We start from the raw sequence: 17,550 nt of genomic DNA on the forward strand, positions 1-17,550 counted from the left end.
CAGGTGGTGCTGTGGTTAAACCACTGAGCCTAGGGCTTGCTGATCAGAAGGTTGGCGGTTCGAATCCCTGTGACGGGGTGAGCTCCCGTTGCTCGGTCCCAGCTTCTGCCAAGCTAGCAGTTCAAAAGCACGTCAAAATGCAAGTAGATAAATAGGAACCACTACAGCGGGAAGGTAAACGGCATTTCCGTGCGCTGCTCTGGTTCGCCAGAAGCGGCTTTGTCATGCTGGCCACATGACCTGGAAGCTGTACGCCGGCTCCCTCGGCCAATAATGCGAGTAGAGCGCGCAACCCCAGAGTCGGTCACGACTGGACCTAATGGTCAGGGGTCCCTTTACCTTTACCTTTAGTGGGGGCTTAACGTGAGACAGGATTCCACACTAAAAAGAGGTTCAGGGACAAGGAAAAATCACACACAAGCAAAGGTAGCCAATATGGTGGTCATCAGATGTTGCTGGACTGCCTCTGGGCTTAAGCCATTCGGGCTTAAAAGAATAGGGGCCCAACTCCTGGAGGGCACCACACTAGACTACCCAAGCTCTAGAATGCATCCACCAATATGGAGGGGAAGGAAAACTGCACTCAGGCACCGCCAATTCTCACTGCCCACACCTGTAAAAATAAGGAGGCCTGGATGGGTTAGGGATTACCAAACAGGCAGCCCCTCACCTTTTTGAAATCCATCACCGCAGCAGACAGTAGGTGGCACTTTAGGATCCACCTGTTTGAGACGGTAGCCAGTGTAGGCTCCACCATTTTTCATCCTTCCATTTAAAAAGAGTGATTTTTTATTTTTATTTTTTTAGAAAAGCAAGTTATTTTATTGAAACCATTTTCAAAAGGAGCAAATACATTTCAACTGAATGACTTAAAATGTGATCGCCACCCGCTTTCTCCTTTCCTCCCTCCAGAAAAGAAAGTTAACAGAACTGACCAACGAGCACTTGAACATTGATGTAAAACAAACAACTCCAGACTCTACAGCTAAGTAAGTGCCAATATGGCAGAGGGAACTTGCACAGTTTCTGCAGAGTACACAAAAGGTGGCAGCAGAAGGTACTCTCTTGCCTACTGGGCTTTCTGGATTAGGCTTAGTTGGGTTTTAGGCAGCAGCAGAGGAATGGAAGAGGGAACATTCCTCCTTCACTCCCAAATTACATTCCCATGACAGAGAAATTAAAACTTCTAAGCCTGCCCTGTTCAAAAGGGGGATTTTTTTTTTTAGAAAAGACAGACACAGCACAAGACAAATTCAGGGAAATGTTTTTCAGGAAAGCAAGATTTACATTCAAATTCCAATTACTTTATCAAGGCTCACAGTAGAATGCACATTCTGCTCAAAACAGAGGTATGCAGAAAGTTGCTCTGTTTTTAATAAGGTTTTAAACTCCATTTTCATCAAAATCCATATATTCAATGTACATTTTAACAGAGGCAAAAACACCTGGGTGTGTATATATATATACACACAACTGGAAAAGATGGCAAGCTAAACTTCCAAGCACAAGTATAAAGCTTGTTGAAATGGAGGGGAAAGGGGACATTACAACAGGCAGCACACAATTTAGTATTAATTTCTCACATTTGACTTGTTCTAGGAGCCTGTAGCGTTTGGCATACCACTTCTGCCTGAACACAAGAGAAATAATTCCTCAAAGCTGCAAGTTAAGACAAAGACGTCTTGAAATTAATTCAAGAGAAGAACACATTTCCAAATTGATTTTAGGGACTAGGAGGCAGTGCTTAGGAATGAGTTGCTGAGCAATGATGTTAAATAAAACAGGGTCTCACCATGGTCTACATATGATATTTCTTTGAACAGTTTGGACATTGTGTGTAGAGGGGAAATTGGAGTAAAAAGGGCTGGATGAAGTTTTTCCTCTACTTTGTGGCATCTTTACATATTCTAGTTTATGTGCAGTTGGACTGATTTGTACTTCTGAAAACTGAAGTATCACAATTATTTGTCCTGTAGCCAAAGCTGTCCCTACTACACTACTAGGTGGCCAAAGTGGAAAGTGTAAAGTTCAGCTGCCAATAGGGTGAGTGAGCTAGTAAATAAAAGGTGCACACACAAAGATGTGCATTCACCACCCAAGACAGCAAGCTTTGTAAGCCAGCTTCCCAAATCACCAAATAACATCAGCAGTATTAGGAAATTGCAAGACTAAGAACAGTGCCCAGTGTTGCTGGGAAGGCAATTAGAAAGCAAATCTACCAACTAGTGGAGCAAATAAAATAGTACCTTTCTGGGATAGATCAGATTTCCTGCTTTATTACAACAGCATAGTTTCATGGGCCTCTTAGAAAATGACTGGCATTAGGGAGTTTTACTAAAGGCAGTAACTGATAGTAAGAATTAGGGATGTGCGTCTCATCAGTGGCCATCCCTGCTATGCTACAACTGTCTGATAAATACTTCTGAAAGCAGAGTCGTATAATTATCTGTTTGAGAATTTTGGTTTTCCTTCCAAGCGTTATCAACTTTTACTCCCCACTCCTGTTTCATCCATTTCGGTTGCACAGACACCCCCAAAACAGAAAACTGTCCATCAACAGCCCAAGAGTAAAGCTATAAAGGGACTTGCTCATTCAAGCCTAGTTGATGAACCATAACATGATGAGGCTTCAGCAGAAGGTTCCAATTTGATATTTCCAGTTGCAGACAAATAATGTTTCCAGAAGGTGAAGCGTAGCCCAAAAAACTGCTGATGCAAACTGTCATTTCCTAGAACAGTTTCAGGTAGATTTAAATCTACTGTTTAGAAGTGCAATTCAGGGGATAGTGCTGTGAAAAGCACAGCAAGAGTGCCCAGTGAGCTCAAAGTCATTTTTAAAGAAAGGAAGAGACAAGACAACACACCAAAATCAGCAACAAATAAATCCCCAACAGAAAGAAAGAAAATGTACAGCTCTATTGCAGTTTGTTGTCAGTCTGTGCCATGTTCCACTAACCAGGTCCATCATAAAAACAATGGAGTTAACTGTAAATAAATAGGTGTTGGTGCAAGGGGCGGTGGCTAAGGAACTGTTATAATTCATCATTGGCTCTGGTGTCTTCCCTTGTTTCCGACCTCTTGTCAGTTTGTTGCCCTGAAATGAGTAAGAACAAAAAAACCGTAATGAATCAAAACTGTGCAGCAAGGATGACAACTTTCCAAATCAAGATAGTACCAGGGGAACATGTTCAGATACACAAAGAGTAAGAAAAATTCCTGCAACAACAGGGTAGCAGGGTTAGAAAGCAAGAGCATGCAGATAAAGCCATGGTTTGAGACTCAAACAGCTCTGACAGTGAAAGAACAGGTACACTATTAGCAGATGGAAGAACATTTGGAATCGAAAAGTAAAGGGTTGCCGCCTCTACAAATCCCAACCCTAACCCTGGACGGTTCCAAAGGGATTTGGTTCTTCAAGATTCCCAGTGCCAATCCTCGTGCAGTGCAGGGATGATAAACAGGAAGTAAGAAAAGGGTAATTGAAAAAAATAAATACATTGCCATCCTTGAGATGCATGCTGCATGAAAATTCAATCAGCTTTGTGCCACTTTAAACCTACACATTTGTGCCCCTTAAATTCCCTACACATGCTCTTGAGGCTCCTTCCTGTTGAGATCACTTGGCGAGGAGCTTTTGCCAGGAGCACCCCCCCCCCGGCTGGGTTGGCAGGGAAAGGAGCGAGCAAGCCTTGTCTGGGAATACCTCTGTATTTCTCATCCTCCCTCCCTGAATGTTGCGAATGCTCTTGGTGCCCCTTGAACATCACAGTGCCCATTTCAGCTGTAAAAGTCTTTTCAGAAAGCAGCCACGTCTCCCCCTGCCTTGCAGACAGCCCCCCAGGGTGGCATGCAGATTCCCAGCATCAGATGTATGAATTGACTACGGCTATTAAAATAGTAATTTGGATAACTTGTTTCCTTATATTGCTTCACATTGTGAATTTGAGGCCCACAATAGCATGGCTCCAGAATAAAAGGTTCCCGAATTCCCACTATGATGTGGAGAACCCAAGAAAAAGTGTCCGCTACTGGACCTAATGGTCAGGGGTCCCTTTACCTTTATGGCCTAGGGAATTCCAATTCTCTCAGCCCAGTATTTCCTTACCAGAGTTCTGCTCAGTGACTGAATAAATCGAGTCATTCCTTACCAGAGTCTGGTCCCAATTCATCATCCAGTGGTGCTTTTTCTTCTGTGGGTGGTTCTTTGACTGGGCTAGCATCTTCTGGTGTATCTGGTTGGAAGGAGAAAAAAAGGTATCCATAGTTGCAGAGGTATGTGCCATGACCAAACTGGATGCACACCACATCACCCAAGATAAATGTTAGCCATTTACAACACAGCCATTTACAACAAAGGCTAGAAGAGGCAGCCAAGACTGAGGACCCTCTTTTACACCAAGCAGTCTTCCACAGGGTTAGTTTCAAACACCCGGGAATATGAACAGGGGAATTAGAAGACTACTGATGCTGCTGTGAGACCTTCTCACCTTTTTGATTATCATCCTTGGGAGGAATGACCTTTTCACCCTCAGGAGGCACAGTGGTGTTCTTGCCCGCTTCTGTTTTTGTGGTGTTCTTCTTGGGGGGCCTGATCTTTGAAAACTTGGCTTTGTTGAGGAGGTATTGCACTTCCCTGTCCAGAGCTGCAATCTTCAGCTCAATGTCTTTGGAAAGCAGAGTAGGCTTCTCGGTGGGTGACAGCTTGGTCTGTTCTGCCAGGGTCTCATTCTTCCACAACTAAAACAAACCAACCCAGGGAAACGTATTATCCTTAGGCTCCACTTGATAAGACCAGCCTTGTTTGGTGCTGCTCATTACCAAGTGCCAATGGCCTTCTGACCAGACAAAACCCCACTACTCAATGCAAAATCACTGTTTAAAAGCTCCACGTGGCCTCTGCTGAGCCCTATTTCTACAACCATTCATTCGTTTGTTCATACCCCCCACTCCATGAAGTGAGCACAAGTTGTGGGCTTACTGTATTTTGGCAGGATTCTTAGGTTTACCTGTGAACCGAATCACAACATTCTAACTAAAAGACCAAAAGGGTTATCTTTTGGAGCCTAGAGCAGAAGGGACAAGACATGCACATGCATGAACACACACAGTTTGGATACTGAAAAGATTTTCTGCACTCCTTGTGACCCTTCTTACCGTTGTCTCGTTTATAACTTTTTCCAAGGTGCTTAGCTCCACCTCTGTGAATAACTGATCAGCCTCTGGGATCATGCGAGCTCCCCTGAAAAAATGAATGAGAAATGTGTCTCCCTCTTGCCCTGAAGCAGTTTTCACACTGCATTAAAGCTCTCCAGTTGGTGCAATTGGCTCCTGTGCAGCCAACAACAACAACTGCTAAAGACAACACCTTCAGCTTTACTATTCTAGGAAAAGTGACAACTGGGACACAGGATGCAGCACAGAAATATCTAGGTTAGAACATTTCTAGCTAATTTCAACTGCTAAGTTTGACAACCATGTTAACAAGTGAGATGGACACAAGGTGAAACTTTGGGAAATGGTTACAAAGCGGGATTTCCCGCCGCCCCGCCCCCCCAGTGACCATGAGTGCCAATTTCTTTTGCCTCAAACAATTTTCCTTTCTATTTGGTGACAAAGACATGGAATCAGCAACTCCGAAGCTCTACACAAATATATATACAGTATATATATATATATATATATATACAGTATATATATATATATATATATATATATATATATATATATATATATATATAGTTCAAGGGAAAAAAACCCAGTATGTATGACTACGGCAAAATACCAGCCCTCCATAATAAAAGCAAACTCCACCACACCGTTATAGCAGTGTGTACATGTGTAATTATCTTGGTCCTTGATATGCACCCTTACTTCCTTTCAAGGTAGCAGAGATTTGGAAAGCAACTCTAGCGCTCCATGATAAGAATCTCAACTTATCACAAATGGGGATCATTTTCATATATAACTTTTAGCAAGAGGAAGCTACAGCACTGGAACCTGCTGTTATTTTCCCTTGAGTTCCAATATCAGCTTGAGAACAAGGCTTATTAAAATAAAACTGTTGTTTGGTACAACCAAAAATGGTCCAATGAAAGCAAACTCTTCTTTGTCTCCTGGTTGCCTTGCTGAGATTTAAACAGCTGGATTGCACAGCTCCCCATGCACGCCCTTTGGGTCCAGAGGGTGCTGATCTCAGCTGCTTGTGTGAGTAAGGCAATCCCCTCTGCCCCAACCCAAGTCCCCTCCTCTCCTACTAAAGACATCTTGGTTGTTCATACTTGAGGAAAATATTGGAGTGATTGAGCAAGCTTTCCAGGGTAGCTAGACGGTCTGGCCACTTCCTTCTCTCCTCCACACGGAAGAAAAGGCTCCGGCACAGCTTCTTCAGTTCAGAGAGCCTCTCTTTCAGCTCCTGTGAATTGGAACAGAAGTTTAAAAACTAAAATTCTGCCTTGGGCACATATATCATCTTGCAAAGATTACGGATGGCTTGGAAATTCAGGAAGTAGGGGTTAAACACCCACAAACTGAGCCTGCCTGGAGACACACTAGAACCCCGCCTGGAGGCTCCACAGTGACAGCCAAGCAACTATTAGGGCATCCAGTTCCCAGGGAGTTCAAACCCCCGTCCCAAAGTTAAGAGGGGACACAAGCCAAATGTGACACTTGCAGGTTAGTCAGACATGCAGACCACGGGAATCCCACACAATGCTTGCAGCTATGAATGACAAAGTGCTTTGCCATTGCCTAGAAAGCAGTGCAATCAAGGAAGATCAAGCATGTACCATATTTAAAGTTGTTCTCATTAACCATAGCAAGTCACCCTCTTCTGTTTCTCTGATTCTGACAAAAAATACTGGCTAAAATTTCCAAAGCGCTTTTGGCAAGGGAAAGCCACTTCTGTAGTCCAGATAACCCACATGAAACACACTCTGAGAATCTTCAAACTCTAGCCTAACAATACAGAGAAGTTTCCCTTGAAAAAGGTATTCGCAGTTCAAAGTGGTGCCCCAACCTTAGTTGTGGCTGTATAGCCTTCCTCTTCCATCCAGTTGGAAGCCTCGCTCAGCTTCTTGGAAATTTCCTCTCGCTCTTCTTCTGTTGAAACAAACTTATACTCCTCCTGATGTAGCTTATCCTGGTAAAAGACACACACAAAATCAATCTCTCTGAAGCTCTTGTGACTTATGGGAACATTCACAAAACTGACTCCTCCTGACAGAAATTTAGCTAAAGGTGACACGGCAGCCTCCCTGACCTATTCCAAGTTTTCTTACAGCTCAAGTTGCAATAGTGCTGCAACTTTACACAAAAGACAAGATACACATAAGTTAAACGGCAGCATAGATTTGATGGAGAAATACTTTTATGGGGGTGGGATCATCAGCAACAAGATGAACCCGCTAAAGCCATCTATGCCCTCTGATGCTTTTCCCGGGACCTACCTGAGTCTCGAAGATGAAGGCCTCAAGGCCATTGGCTGACTTTTCCCTCTCATGCTTTGCTATGTCTCTTTCAGTCAATTCTTGCAACCTGATGTTAGAAAAAGGTGGGAAGGACAAGGTACCCAAGGTCACAACCTTCTCTGAATGGGAGAAGACAAAAAGCATCCCCATGCACTGACTGCAAGCAGTCTCATCCCAGCCCACAGCTAGGGGGCAGAGGCAGCCCTGAAGATCCACCTACTTCTTAATGGAGTCCTGCAATTCTTCTGGCAGCAACTCTGGCACATCATTCACATCCAGCTCCACTGCAATCTCCTCCACCAGCTTTTGTTTCTTTGGTGGCTTCAGCTTTTTCTCCTCCTCGGCTGCTTTGGCACCATGGCCCTCAGGGCTCTTTGTAGGCTCCTCATCCTTCCCAGTATCTGTCTTCTCTTGGGCCTCCTAGATGGGAGCAATTCCAGGACTAACAGGGGGCTGTTTTCAGCCACCAGCTAGAGCCAACATTTGACAGGTTTGCTTTAATTTTAGATTTAAGCTGGGCCGGCCCTGCCATTAGGAAGAGAGGCAACTACCTCAAGTGCTAACTTCTGGGAACAGCGCACCTACCAACCCCATTCCTTCCGAGTTCCCTGGCCATATCCTTCTGATGTAAGATCTATGCCTGCATAACTACTCTGTTGCCCTCAGGGCTGGTTGGGGGCATTATTCCACTGGCAACGTTGAAATAAAAAATTCAACTGCTGGTCCAGTCAGAGTTTGTATGCACAATTTGTTGTTGGTGGAAGCCACCATATTTGCTTCAGGTAGCAAAATGTCTTGTAATGGCCCTGGATTCAGCCATCACTTCCAGAAACTAGTCCACCAACCTAAAAACAGGCTCGGAACCATGGAGATGCCAATTTTTCAAGAGAATTCTCACACAACCCCATAGGTATGAGACCTTAAAAGGAGGTTTCCCACCCACTCCAATAAGTAGACAACAGTGTTCAGGGGATTTGAAGCGTGAAAAAGTACTGTTCCCTACAATAACTTCACCCCTACGGATGCCTTCTCATTTGTCTCCTATTGGATAAAAAAGGGGGGCTCTTCAGTGACCCTCCTCACTGCTTGCTCACCTGGGAGTCTGATTTCTCTCTTCCTTCCTCTTGTTGGTCCTCAGCTGAAGCATCTTCAGCAGCTTTTTCCTGAGATGGGGATGGCGTTGGCCGACTTTCTTCCTCCTCACTAGCAGCGCCATTGTCATCCTTCTGGTCCTCCTTACCTGCTTCCGCTTGGCTCTCCTCTTCCTCCTGGGCAAGAGAGGAGAAATTCCCCAAGGATCAGTAATAAGAACCTCGCGCAGCTAGGCTTCTTCAGCCAAGACAGGCATGACTCTGAAGGGACCCAGCAGGTCCAGCTACAAGCTCCGCTGCGACAGTCACTTGCCATGGATTCCTTCTGACTCGAAGTATTTATTATGGTTTTAGCGAAGAACACAGTGCCATTGAACAGGTTCACAGAACTCTTGAGACTAAGACCAGGATCCTCCCCTGTTCTTTTTTCATATTTGTGCCCCTTTTCAAGTCCCCACTGACATTTGCATTAGGCTCAAATCCTGCATCTTGCTTGCAGGCTCTCCACAGAACAGAGCTCACCTGAACAGTCTCAGTCAAGTTTTCAGGTGCTTCTGGCACAGGGCTCCCTCCTCCAAAGAGACTGGAGATGGTGTTCCCAAGTTCTGCTCGAAAGAAGAAACATACTTATGAAAGGTTTGGGTTCTACACCCAGAAAACCCAGATCTTGTCTGCCACCTGACCCACCCCCTCCAACCATTCAAAGTGATGCTGAAAACTGGGAAGGGGCTGATTAAGTAAAGCTGCCTACATGGTACGAGAAGAGCTGTTGCTAAAATGCAACCCAACCAACTCACTTGTCAGTGTGGATTCCTCCTCTGGCTTGTCCTCCACCAGAGTCTCAAACACAGATTCTACCTGGGAGACAACACACGGAGCAGAATGAGATTGGAAGGCCCAGCAAGTGAGCCGGAGATGAAGGGCACAGAAGCAGTACTTACACGATCGAGGCTCAGCACACCACTCTCGTCCATGTTGAAATGAGCCTTGATGCCTTTGGACTCGTAATCCAAATGTTTCTTGAAGCTCTCGCCCACTCCATGCAGCTTCACCCTTGTGAGATTCAAGGACCCAAAAGCTCTGCAGAAACCACATGAGCACACACATTGGGATGGGTGAGCACAAGTGTCTGACCACCCCTCCTTTCTGTTCCCATTCTCTAGCTCTACCACAGAAATAACAAAACTTTGTAGAAACACTGAAGGGCAGTAATATAGAAATTTTATTTCCTGGATACTCAGCTGCAAGGGTACAAGTTCAAACAGCTGAGAACAAAATTGAGTTCCCAAAGCCGTAGCCACTGACATAAAGCTGAGTTCAGGCAGAATCATAAACTCTGAGAACATGAGCCAAGTTAAGCCTTTTTTAAAAAAAGGATTTTATTAGGACTTTTCAAAATTCTATAGAAGACCAGACCAAAGCAGAAATAATACCAAGAAAATAAAAGAAAAAGAATATTTAAGGAAATAATAAAATAGAAAGAAAAAGAAAAGGATAACAAAAATAAGTAAATGGGACTTCCAGCTACCACGTACAATATCCAGCTATTCCTCCCTCTGTCATGTTTTCCTTTTGTTCCTTATGGAAACCCTTAATTCTTCCCTCCTTAGACCAAATTCCCGGGCAGCTGTAACTACGGTACCATAACAAAAGGGAAAAGGAAAGCAAGAGCCAGCATGCTCTGTTTTTGTGGCTGACCCACAACTGCACTCACTTCAAGTCACTGTCACCCAGGAAGCCCATATCTGCGTAGTTGACATGGAACTCAAAGTCATCTGTGTATCGGTTGAAGGTGATGACCTTCCGTTGGGGATACGGAGCCATGCGCTGGAACAGGATCCGCCGGTTGTGTTTAAGGCTCTTGGATTTATCCTCCTCTTCCACCTCACGGGTGAACTCAACCTAGGGTTAGGAGAGGATAAAGCACAACTATACCTCTTCTAGATTCTACCACACAGCAGAGCCAACTGCATGCCAACAGGCGTCTTGTCATTAAGGGACAAAGATCAGCACTTTTCTTGGGCTGCTTGAGACAGAATTTCAAGACAGGCTTTTTTACCAACCCTCTCCCTGAAATCCACAGCACACCCGTCAGCTGTTACTCTGATACTTGATAATGAACCACAGCTCACCTGGATGGGGAAAACAGCTGCATCACGGACAATGAAAGGCTTCACCTTAAAGGCTTTGCTCAAGGCAGCTGCTTGGTAGACAGCACCCATTGCAGCTGCTTCATCAGCATTGATGTTTTTGCCCAGCTCATCCCTGTGTTGTCAACAAAAGAATGATTAGATGCTACCCTGCTCTGGACAGAAAATATTTTGAGGGCTGGGAGGCAGAAAGTACCACTAAAACTGGGCTGATGCTTACTTGCCAACTGCCTTTAGCAGAAATTCCTGCACCTTTGGGACGCGAGTGGCACCACCGACAAGGATCACCTGGTCAATTTCATTCTGGAAATTGGAGAAAGATAACAGGGTCTGACTTTCTGAGCTTGAACTCTGTTACACTTTCTGAATCTAGAGTTCTGCTTGCACAGATGTAGGTGGCCTGGACGAAGCAGTAAGTGCTTCTCACCATGGCCTGCACTGTGGAATTCACGTTGTTTGGTGAAAACTAGAGACCTTTTAACAAAACCATCCGCACTTACCAAACCGATCTCAGCACTGCTGACTGCCTGCTGCACAGGTCCTGCAACCCGCTCGAACAAATCAGAGCACAGCTCCTCCAATTCCTGCCGTGAAACTTTGGCCTTGAAGTCAATGTCATCCAGCAAGCCCTCGATCTAGGGAGAGAAGCCAAGAGCATCTTATCTCACAGACACATGCAGCACTTCCTCTCTGAAGCCACCACACTGCTTCTACTGTGCCTTCAAAACAGGATTAAGACCTTGATGAAATGTAGAAGCCTTTCGTGTACACATAAGCAGATAGCTTGCTTACAATTGACTATAGCAGACGACGAAGGTTAGGCATTTTCCATGCACCCATGCCACACCAAATGCACACAACCTACCTGGGCCACATGGTCAGCATTGGCACTTAGCACTGTTTTCACACGATTGGCTTCCTTTAGCAACTTGGCCATGGCCCGGAGGTTTTTCCGGACATCCTTTGATGGATGTTGCTGATTGAAGAGTTTGGCCAGATGGTCACGGAGGCGCAGCTCCATCTCCAACCCTCCCAGTGTGCGATCAAATCTGAGGAGGAGAACGAGGCAGGCAGTGGAAGCAGCTACTCAAGCCAGCAGCCCTTTGCAAAGAAGCCCAGCAACTACCTCTCCAGCTACCACTCCTCTCAAGAAGCTTGATATCTCTCTACTCTCTCCCACCCCAAAACCAGCATTTTGGTTTTCTAAACATCCTTCCACAAGAGCCCTGTGGCCACATGTCCATCCAAATCCAGCATCCCAATCTTACAGTGGCTTATGGGCAACCATCAAATAGGAAACAAATGCAATAGCACTCTCCACATTTGCAATTCCCATGAAATCATTTTAAAACGGGTGGGGGGAGAGAGGCATGTTGACTCCAGGTAGGACCCACCCAACATGATCCATTATGCATTTGTTTGATTCTGCTTTGTGCAATACGCCTCCCAGTTTGGACCTTTCTACTTCAGATATCCTGCTCTCTCTTGACTCCCTAGCAAATTTAATTCCAAGAATCAAGCTCTTACCCAACACCCCGAATCTGAAGCTGAGGCTGGGTTCCTGAGTCCTTGGTTTTCACTGCTTGGTAAGTCACGATGGTACACACAGTGCTGCCTGCTCCCATGTCATAAAACATAATATTCTGGAATTCAATAAAGAACCAATGCTAAAGACAGCAGGCAACAGCAGGCAAGGAGGTATCACAGTCTGAAGGATGGTACATGAATGTCTGTGGGAAGTCAGATCAGCCGTCTCCAAGCTTAAAAATATATACAAGAGTATGAAGCTGCCAGAGTGGCTGGGGTAACCCAGTTAGATGGCTGGGATATATAATAATAATAATAATAATAATAATAATAATAATAATAATAATAATAATGTCAGACTGTTTGTTCAACTGGTCCAGAGGTGGGTCAGCCCTCCAGCCTGCAGGCCTAATTAGACCTAACACGGGTCCAAATTTGGCCCATGAGGCCGTTTTCTGCCAAGTATGCCCACCAGCCCCACACTAGATGTCATGTGTGATGTCAGGTGGGAGACAGAGAAAGATGCAGCTGACAAGATGCTATATTGGGAGTCCTGAAGAATGCTTCAAATTGTGCATTGGCAAGGGAGGCTTCCTGTCAATGTCAATCAGCTGACAGAAAAAGCAGACATGCAGAACTCTAACAGGCCTCAAGTCTCCACCTATGGCCTTGGTGACTCCAAGCCCAGTGGATCGGATGTGCAACCAAGTTCAGAGGAAACTCCAGCCACAGAGCCAATCCCTGCAGAAAGCAGGTTTGGAGTCACTGCCTATTGGCCAGTAGGTACTAACTTGAAACTTGGCTTGGCTTTGGTAACACAGCTTGCCTTGCTACAAAGGATAAGTTGGTTACTAGATTTCATAGTACAGTAATATCAGATGACCGACAGGTGAATGGGCCCTGCTCGCTTGTGTATGTGGCTAGCTGGAATTAGGGGAATGTGGAATCTGTACATAAAAGTTGGGATTCAAACAGGGAGCTCTCATTGACCAAGAAGACTGCCCTGCCCAAATTTTCTGTTTTCTAGGTAAGCTTACAGAGGCACAATGAGCTTGAGCCCTGGGTAAAAACCTCCCCCCTCCCGAGCCACACACATCGTCCAGTTACAAGCACCTGGGCTGTAGCATTGATGTCCTTCCTTCGGAACACCCCATAGTTCAAAGCCACAGCTGTGTTATCATTGATGAGCTGCAAAACCTTGAGATCTGCCATTTTTGCTGCATGCAGGACCGCTCTCCTCTCCGCCTGGTTGAAGTAGGCAGGGACAGTGATCACAGCGTCCTTGACAGGCTGCTCTGTATGATAAGGAGAAGGTATGGTGTGAGCTCCTGGTTCAGGTGCCTCTTCATTTTTATTCATAGGCTTGCTGACCGAAGAAGGAAAGACAACTCTTGTGCCTCAAACACTCAAGAGTCATTTCTAACCTGCAAATTCCTCTGCCAGTGCCCGAGAATAGTTGAGAACCATGCCCAGGATCTCTTCTGGGGTATACTTCAATTTGCTGCAAGGAAGAACAAGAATGATAAATTCTAAATTCCTGATCCCAGCTGTGAAATGCATCTTTTGAGCGTGGGTGAGGGCTCATCACTTCCACATACCACTTGCCCCTTAACAGGGCACATACCAAATATAAGCTGACCCTGGCATTTGGCCAACCAAATCTATGTAGCAGCGGCTTACGGAAAGATGCCACAGCCTGTCTTGCTCAGCAGTGCCACGTGGCAAACCTCCAAGTGGAAACGTACTCTGACAGCTTGAAACTGACTGTCTCCCTCCTTGCATCTTTCACCAGGTCATGTTCTGGGAACCGCGACTGGTACATGGTCACTTGTGGGTTATCAACGCGCTTGCCCAGGAGATCCTGGAAATACCGGAAAGCCACTTTTGGGTTCTTGATGCCCTATTAAAAAAAAACAGGAAAAACACACGACCATGCTGATTCTTCTGGAATGTTCACCTATCCCCTATAAATTTCTTTTTAAAAGGCATGCACACCAGAAACCCTCAACAACTGAACTACTGAAAATACCCAAAGTGGCATTTAGGACCCTCCGTTTCCAAAACCAATAAAGTCACCGCATGCCAGCACTGGAAAAGTCCTTCTCTGGAACATGAGCTAACCTGCTAAAGAGGACCTGTAGCACTGTATCTTCAACAAATCTCAGTGGGGAGGAACATGTTATTGAAGCTGAAAGTGTAAAGAGGAAGGTGCAGCAGAGATAGGACCCCAGAAGAACAAGCTGTGCATGCAAATAAATACTCTTGGTGCAAAGTATAGAAAAAGCAGAGGGGATGTGTATGTGTGAGTGGACATCTAAGGGACTTACCATTCCCACAGCATTGTCACCAAAGAGGCGCTCATTCTCCTTTAGAGTTACAGCCACTGGTGTTTTTCTCCGAGATTCCCTAGAAGAAAAATTAAACTAGAACTGTTTCCTGGGGAGATAGGAAGTTGTCTAATAACCAGGCTAGGCTATTTATTCATCTAGCTGAAGCTATATTTCTGACTCAGGTCTAGAGTGGTTCTCCAGGGCCTCAGACAGAGGCACACTGTTCCTATCGTCTGGTACCTAATAAATTTAAACAGGAGATGCCTGGAATTGAATACGCGACCTCCTACAAACAAAGCAGGTGCCCTGTCACTGCACAATGGCCCTGCCCCAGAGATTCCTGGGGTCTAACTTCTGGGTTCCTTGGAGATATGCAGAACTGGTTTTCAATGCCAGGATTCAGCATTGGAACAAGTGAAGAGAAACACATCGGAGTCTCTTCTAAATAACCACATCTAAGATCAGGGAACAATAAATAAGGGCAAAAGGATGTTACACCTATGGGAAGCTGGCCCATATATTCTGTACTGCACCACTAAGACATGGATTTATTCCTGTACTGTAAGCGGTTGGACAGGATGAACCTTGGGGCACCTTTACAATTCTATGATGTGTCAAGCCCTCCAAAACAGTTGTTGCCACAGTCACATTCATTCCAGCACATATTTAGCCCACTCACTTGTTTAACACAATTTCCATTGGCACCCCAGGCTTCACAATGGCGATCTTCATAGATTCACTACCCATGTCCACTGACATCACAGCCAACGAATCTGTGGAACAAAAGTATTGTGTCAAATGTACTTTTCTTCCAGGAAGAACCCCAGATAGTACCCTCCAGCCTCCTTCCAATTTCTAATGATTAGCTGAACTGATAAGAAACAAAAAGCCAGTCTAAACACAGATGCGTTACAGCACACCTGGAGGACTCCACCAGAAGAAAGTTTCACAAGTACTGTATCATCCAGAGCACCTCATTTGTAGGGAAACATCTCAAAACATCTCTTTATCTCTAAGTATTTTTAAAGCATTCTTCCACCATATTCCCAGGGAGGTTTATAGAAAGTAAATACAAAAAAACAAACACAAAATCAAAATGTAAATAAAATTATAAAGCTAAAAGCTACAAAGTAGTAAGAGCATAATAAAACAACCAGCAGAATTAAAATTATGTCTACATGGAAATTAGGAGGTGTCTTTCCTGCTACTGAAAGAAAAATAAACTAGATTCCAGAGACCCACCTAGAAGGCCTAGTCTTTGGTAGCTACTTGCTTCACCACAGATATGGAGGCACCTACAGGAGACCCTCCAATGCAGATACGTTCGCTTCGGGTTGCGTATTTTCAGATTACGTACTCGGCGGACCCGGAAGCGTTTACTAAGTATTTGGCATGCCCCCCCCATGCCAAATACTTAGTAGCCTAGCCTAGAGGTTACAAATGGCAGATAACAATCAGGATTGTGCAGTCACAATCCGGGAAAAAAGGGTTACAGCATTCTCAATTTTATTTTGAAAAATGGCTCTCTACAGTACATATTTACTTTAAAGTTAGTTTTCGTAAACACAAGATATGGCATAGGTCTGAATAAAAAAACTGAACCTCTGCTGGATGCCTAGAAACAAGGCACTCTTATTCTTGCCAATGGACTCCATGTACCAATAAATGTAATATCCAGGGGCCCCATAAGCTCCCCGCAAGCTATAGCAATACCTGCCATAATAAACACCTCTCCTAATATGGGTTCTGAACCTAAAATGGGGTCTAAATCGCTATCATTTACAGTGCCTCTTTTCAAGAACTAAACTGGTTTAAAAAAAAAAAAGATCTGCAAGAATGTACCGCCGGTTCCTCTTTCTTTATGCAACACAGCCTGTAATGCTTAAATGGTGACACACTATTTTCTACAGAGGTGGCAAATGAAACATACCACCAAATAAATAAATAAATAAATGCAGTGCACCATCAGCAGCATCCTTTAGAAAAGTTGTCTCCATCAGGTCTCACATGGACAGCGGCCAGTTACCACATTCCAGTAGTTCATAATGAGTCCAATGCCAGCTAAAATGGAAATGCTTTCACTCTCAGGGCCATGTCAAACTGTCACCACCAGCACCCTTGGGCTACCTCAAAGTGTGCACAGAAGCATCCAAGGAACACTCTGCCCTTCCTGCTGGTCAGTTTCATCCCGCCCACTTACAGGATACACGTTAGCTTTTCAGACACCACTAGGTGAATAGCTGAGTCAGTAGAGTATACAACTCATTATCTCAGGGTTGTGGGTTCGAGCCCCATGTTGGGCAAGGGATTCCTGCATTGCAGGGGGTTAGGCTAGATCAGGATTCCCCACATTTGGGTCTCCAGCTGTCTGGACTACAATTCCCACCATCCCTGACCACTGGTCCTAAAGGATAGGGATGATGGGAGTTGAAGTCCAAAATCAGCTGGAGATCCAAGTTTGGGAAACCCTGGACTAGATGATCCTAGTGGTTCCTTCCAACTCCACAATTCTATGATTCTGAGACGAGCCGGATCAAACCATGCGATGAAAGGGCTCGCTCCTGCCCAACTCCGCTTAGCGAGCCTGATCCTTCGGCAACTTGCAAAACAACCCCCATGTTCTTTCCCAGGTCCTTCCATCGGACCCGCGGGGGCGAGAGATGCACCTACCCAAGTGCGCAGGCAGGGAAGCCAGGAGGAGGAGGGGCAGCAGCGGCCACACGCGTGCTGGAGCCATCCCGACGACCGAGGGCCGCCAAACCCCGTTCTGGAAAGAAAGGCGAGGCAGGGAGGGCACTTTTCTCCGACAGACACGGAACGGAGCGGCCTGGAGGAGCAGCAGCGAGGCCCGGCACCAAGGTTCACCTGGAGACCCAGAGGTTCCCCCACCCCCACGCGGAAGAGGCCGGCCACCTCTAAGGCGGACGCCGCTCTCTTCGGCCCGGCACGCCAACCGCTCCCTTCGGGGGCTTTCTGCCCGATCGCT

General features: G+C 45.4%; 1 protein-coding gene across 1 annotated transcript; it reads right to left on the reverse strand.

Moving 5' to 3' along the window:
* Nucleotides 1-1,252: 1,252 nt before the first annotated feature.
* Nucleotides 1,253-17,501, reverse strand: HYOU1 (hypoxia up-regulated 1). The gene is made up of 24 exons (XM_035138876.3): nt 17,235-17,501; nt 15,244-15,337; nt 14,562-14,640; nt 13,980-14,134; nt 13,659-13,735; nt 13,348-13,529; nt 12,235-12,350; nt 11,573-11,756; nt 11,208-11,342; nt 10,928-11,010; nt 10,690-10,822; nt 10,272-10,459; nt 9,499-9,637; nt 9,355-9,415; nt 9,080-9,162; nt 8,561-8,734; nt 7,687-7,886; nt 7,446-7,533; nt 7,016-7,138; nt 6,279-6,412; nt 5,155-5,239; nt 4,488-4,737; nt 4,149-4,232; nt 1,253-3,094 (listed from the first exon to the last, which is right to left on the reverse strand). Exons 1-24 carry the CDS (start codon nt 17,299-17,301, stop codon nt 3,033-3,035), a joined length of 2,976 nt encoding a protein of 991 aa, XP_034994767.3. The 5' UTR covers nt 17,302-17,501; the 3' UTR covers nt 1,253-3,032.
* Between the last annotated feature and the right edge of the window lie 49 nt (nt 17,502-17,550).

This window comes from Zootoca vivipara, chromosome 14, assembly GCF_965207765.1.
Source record: "Zootoca vivipara chromosome 14, rZooViv2.hap1.1, whole genome shotgun sequence".
In the NCBI taxonomy this organism is placed as follows: domain Eukaryota; kingdom Metazoa; phylum Chordata; class Lepidosauria; order Squamata; family Lacertidae; genus Zootoca; species Zootoca vivipara.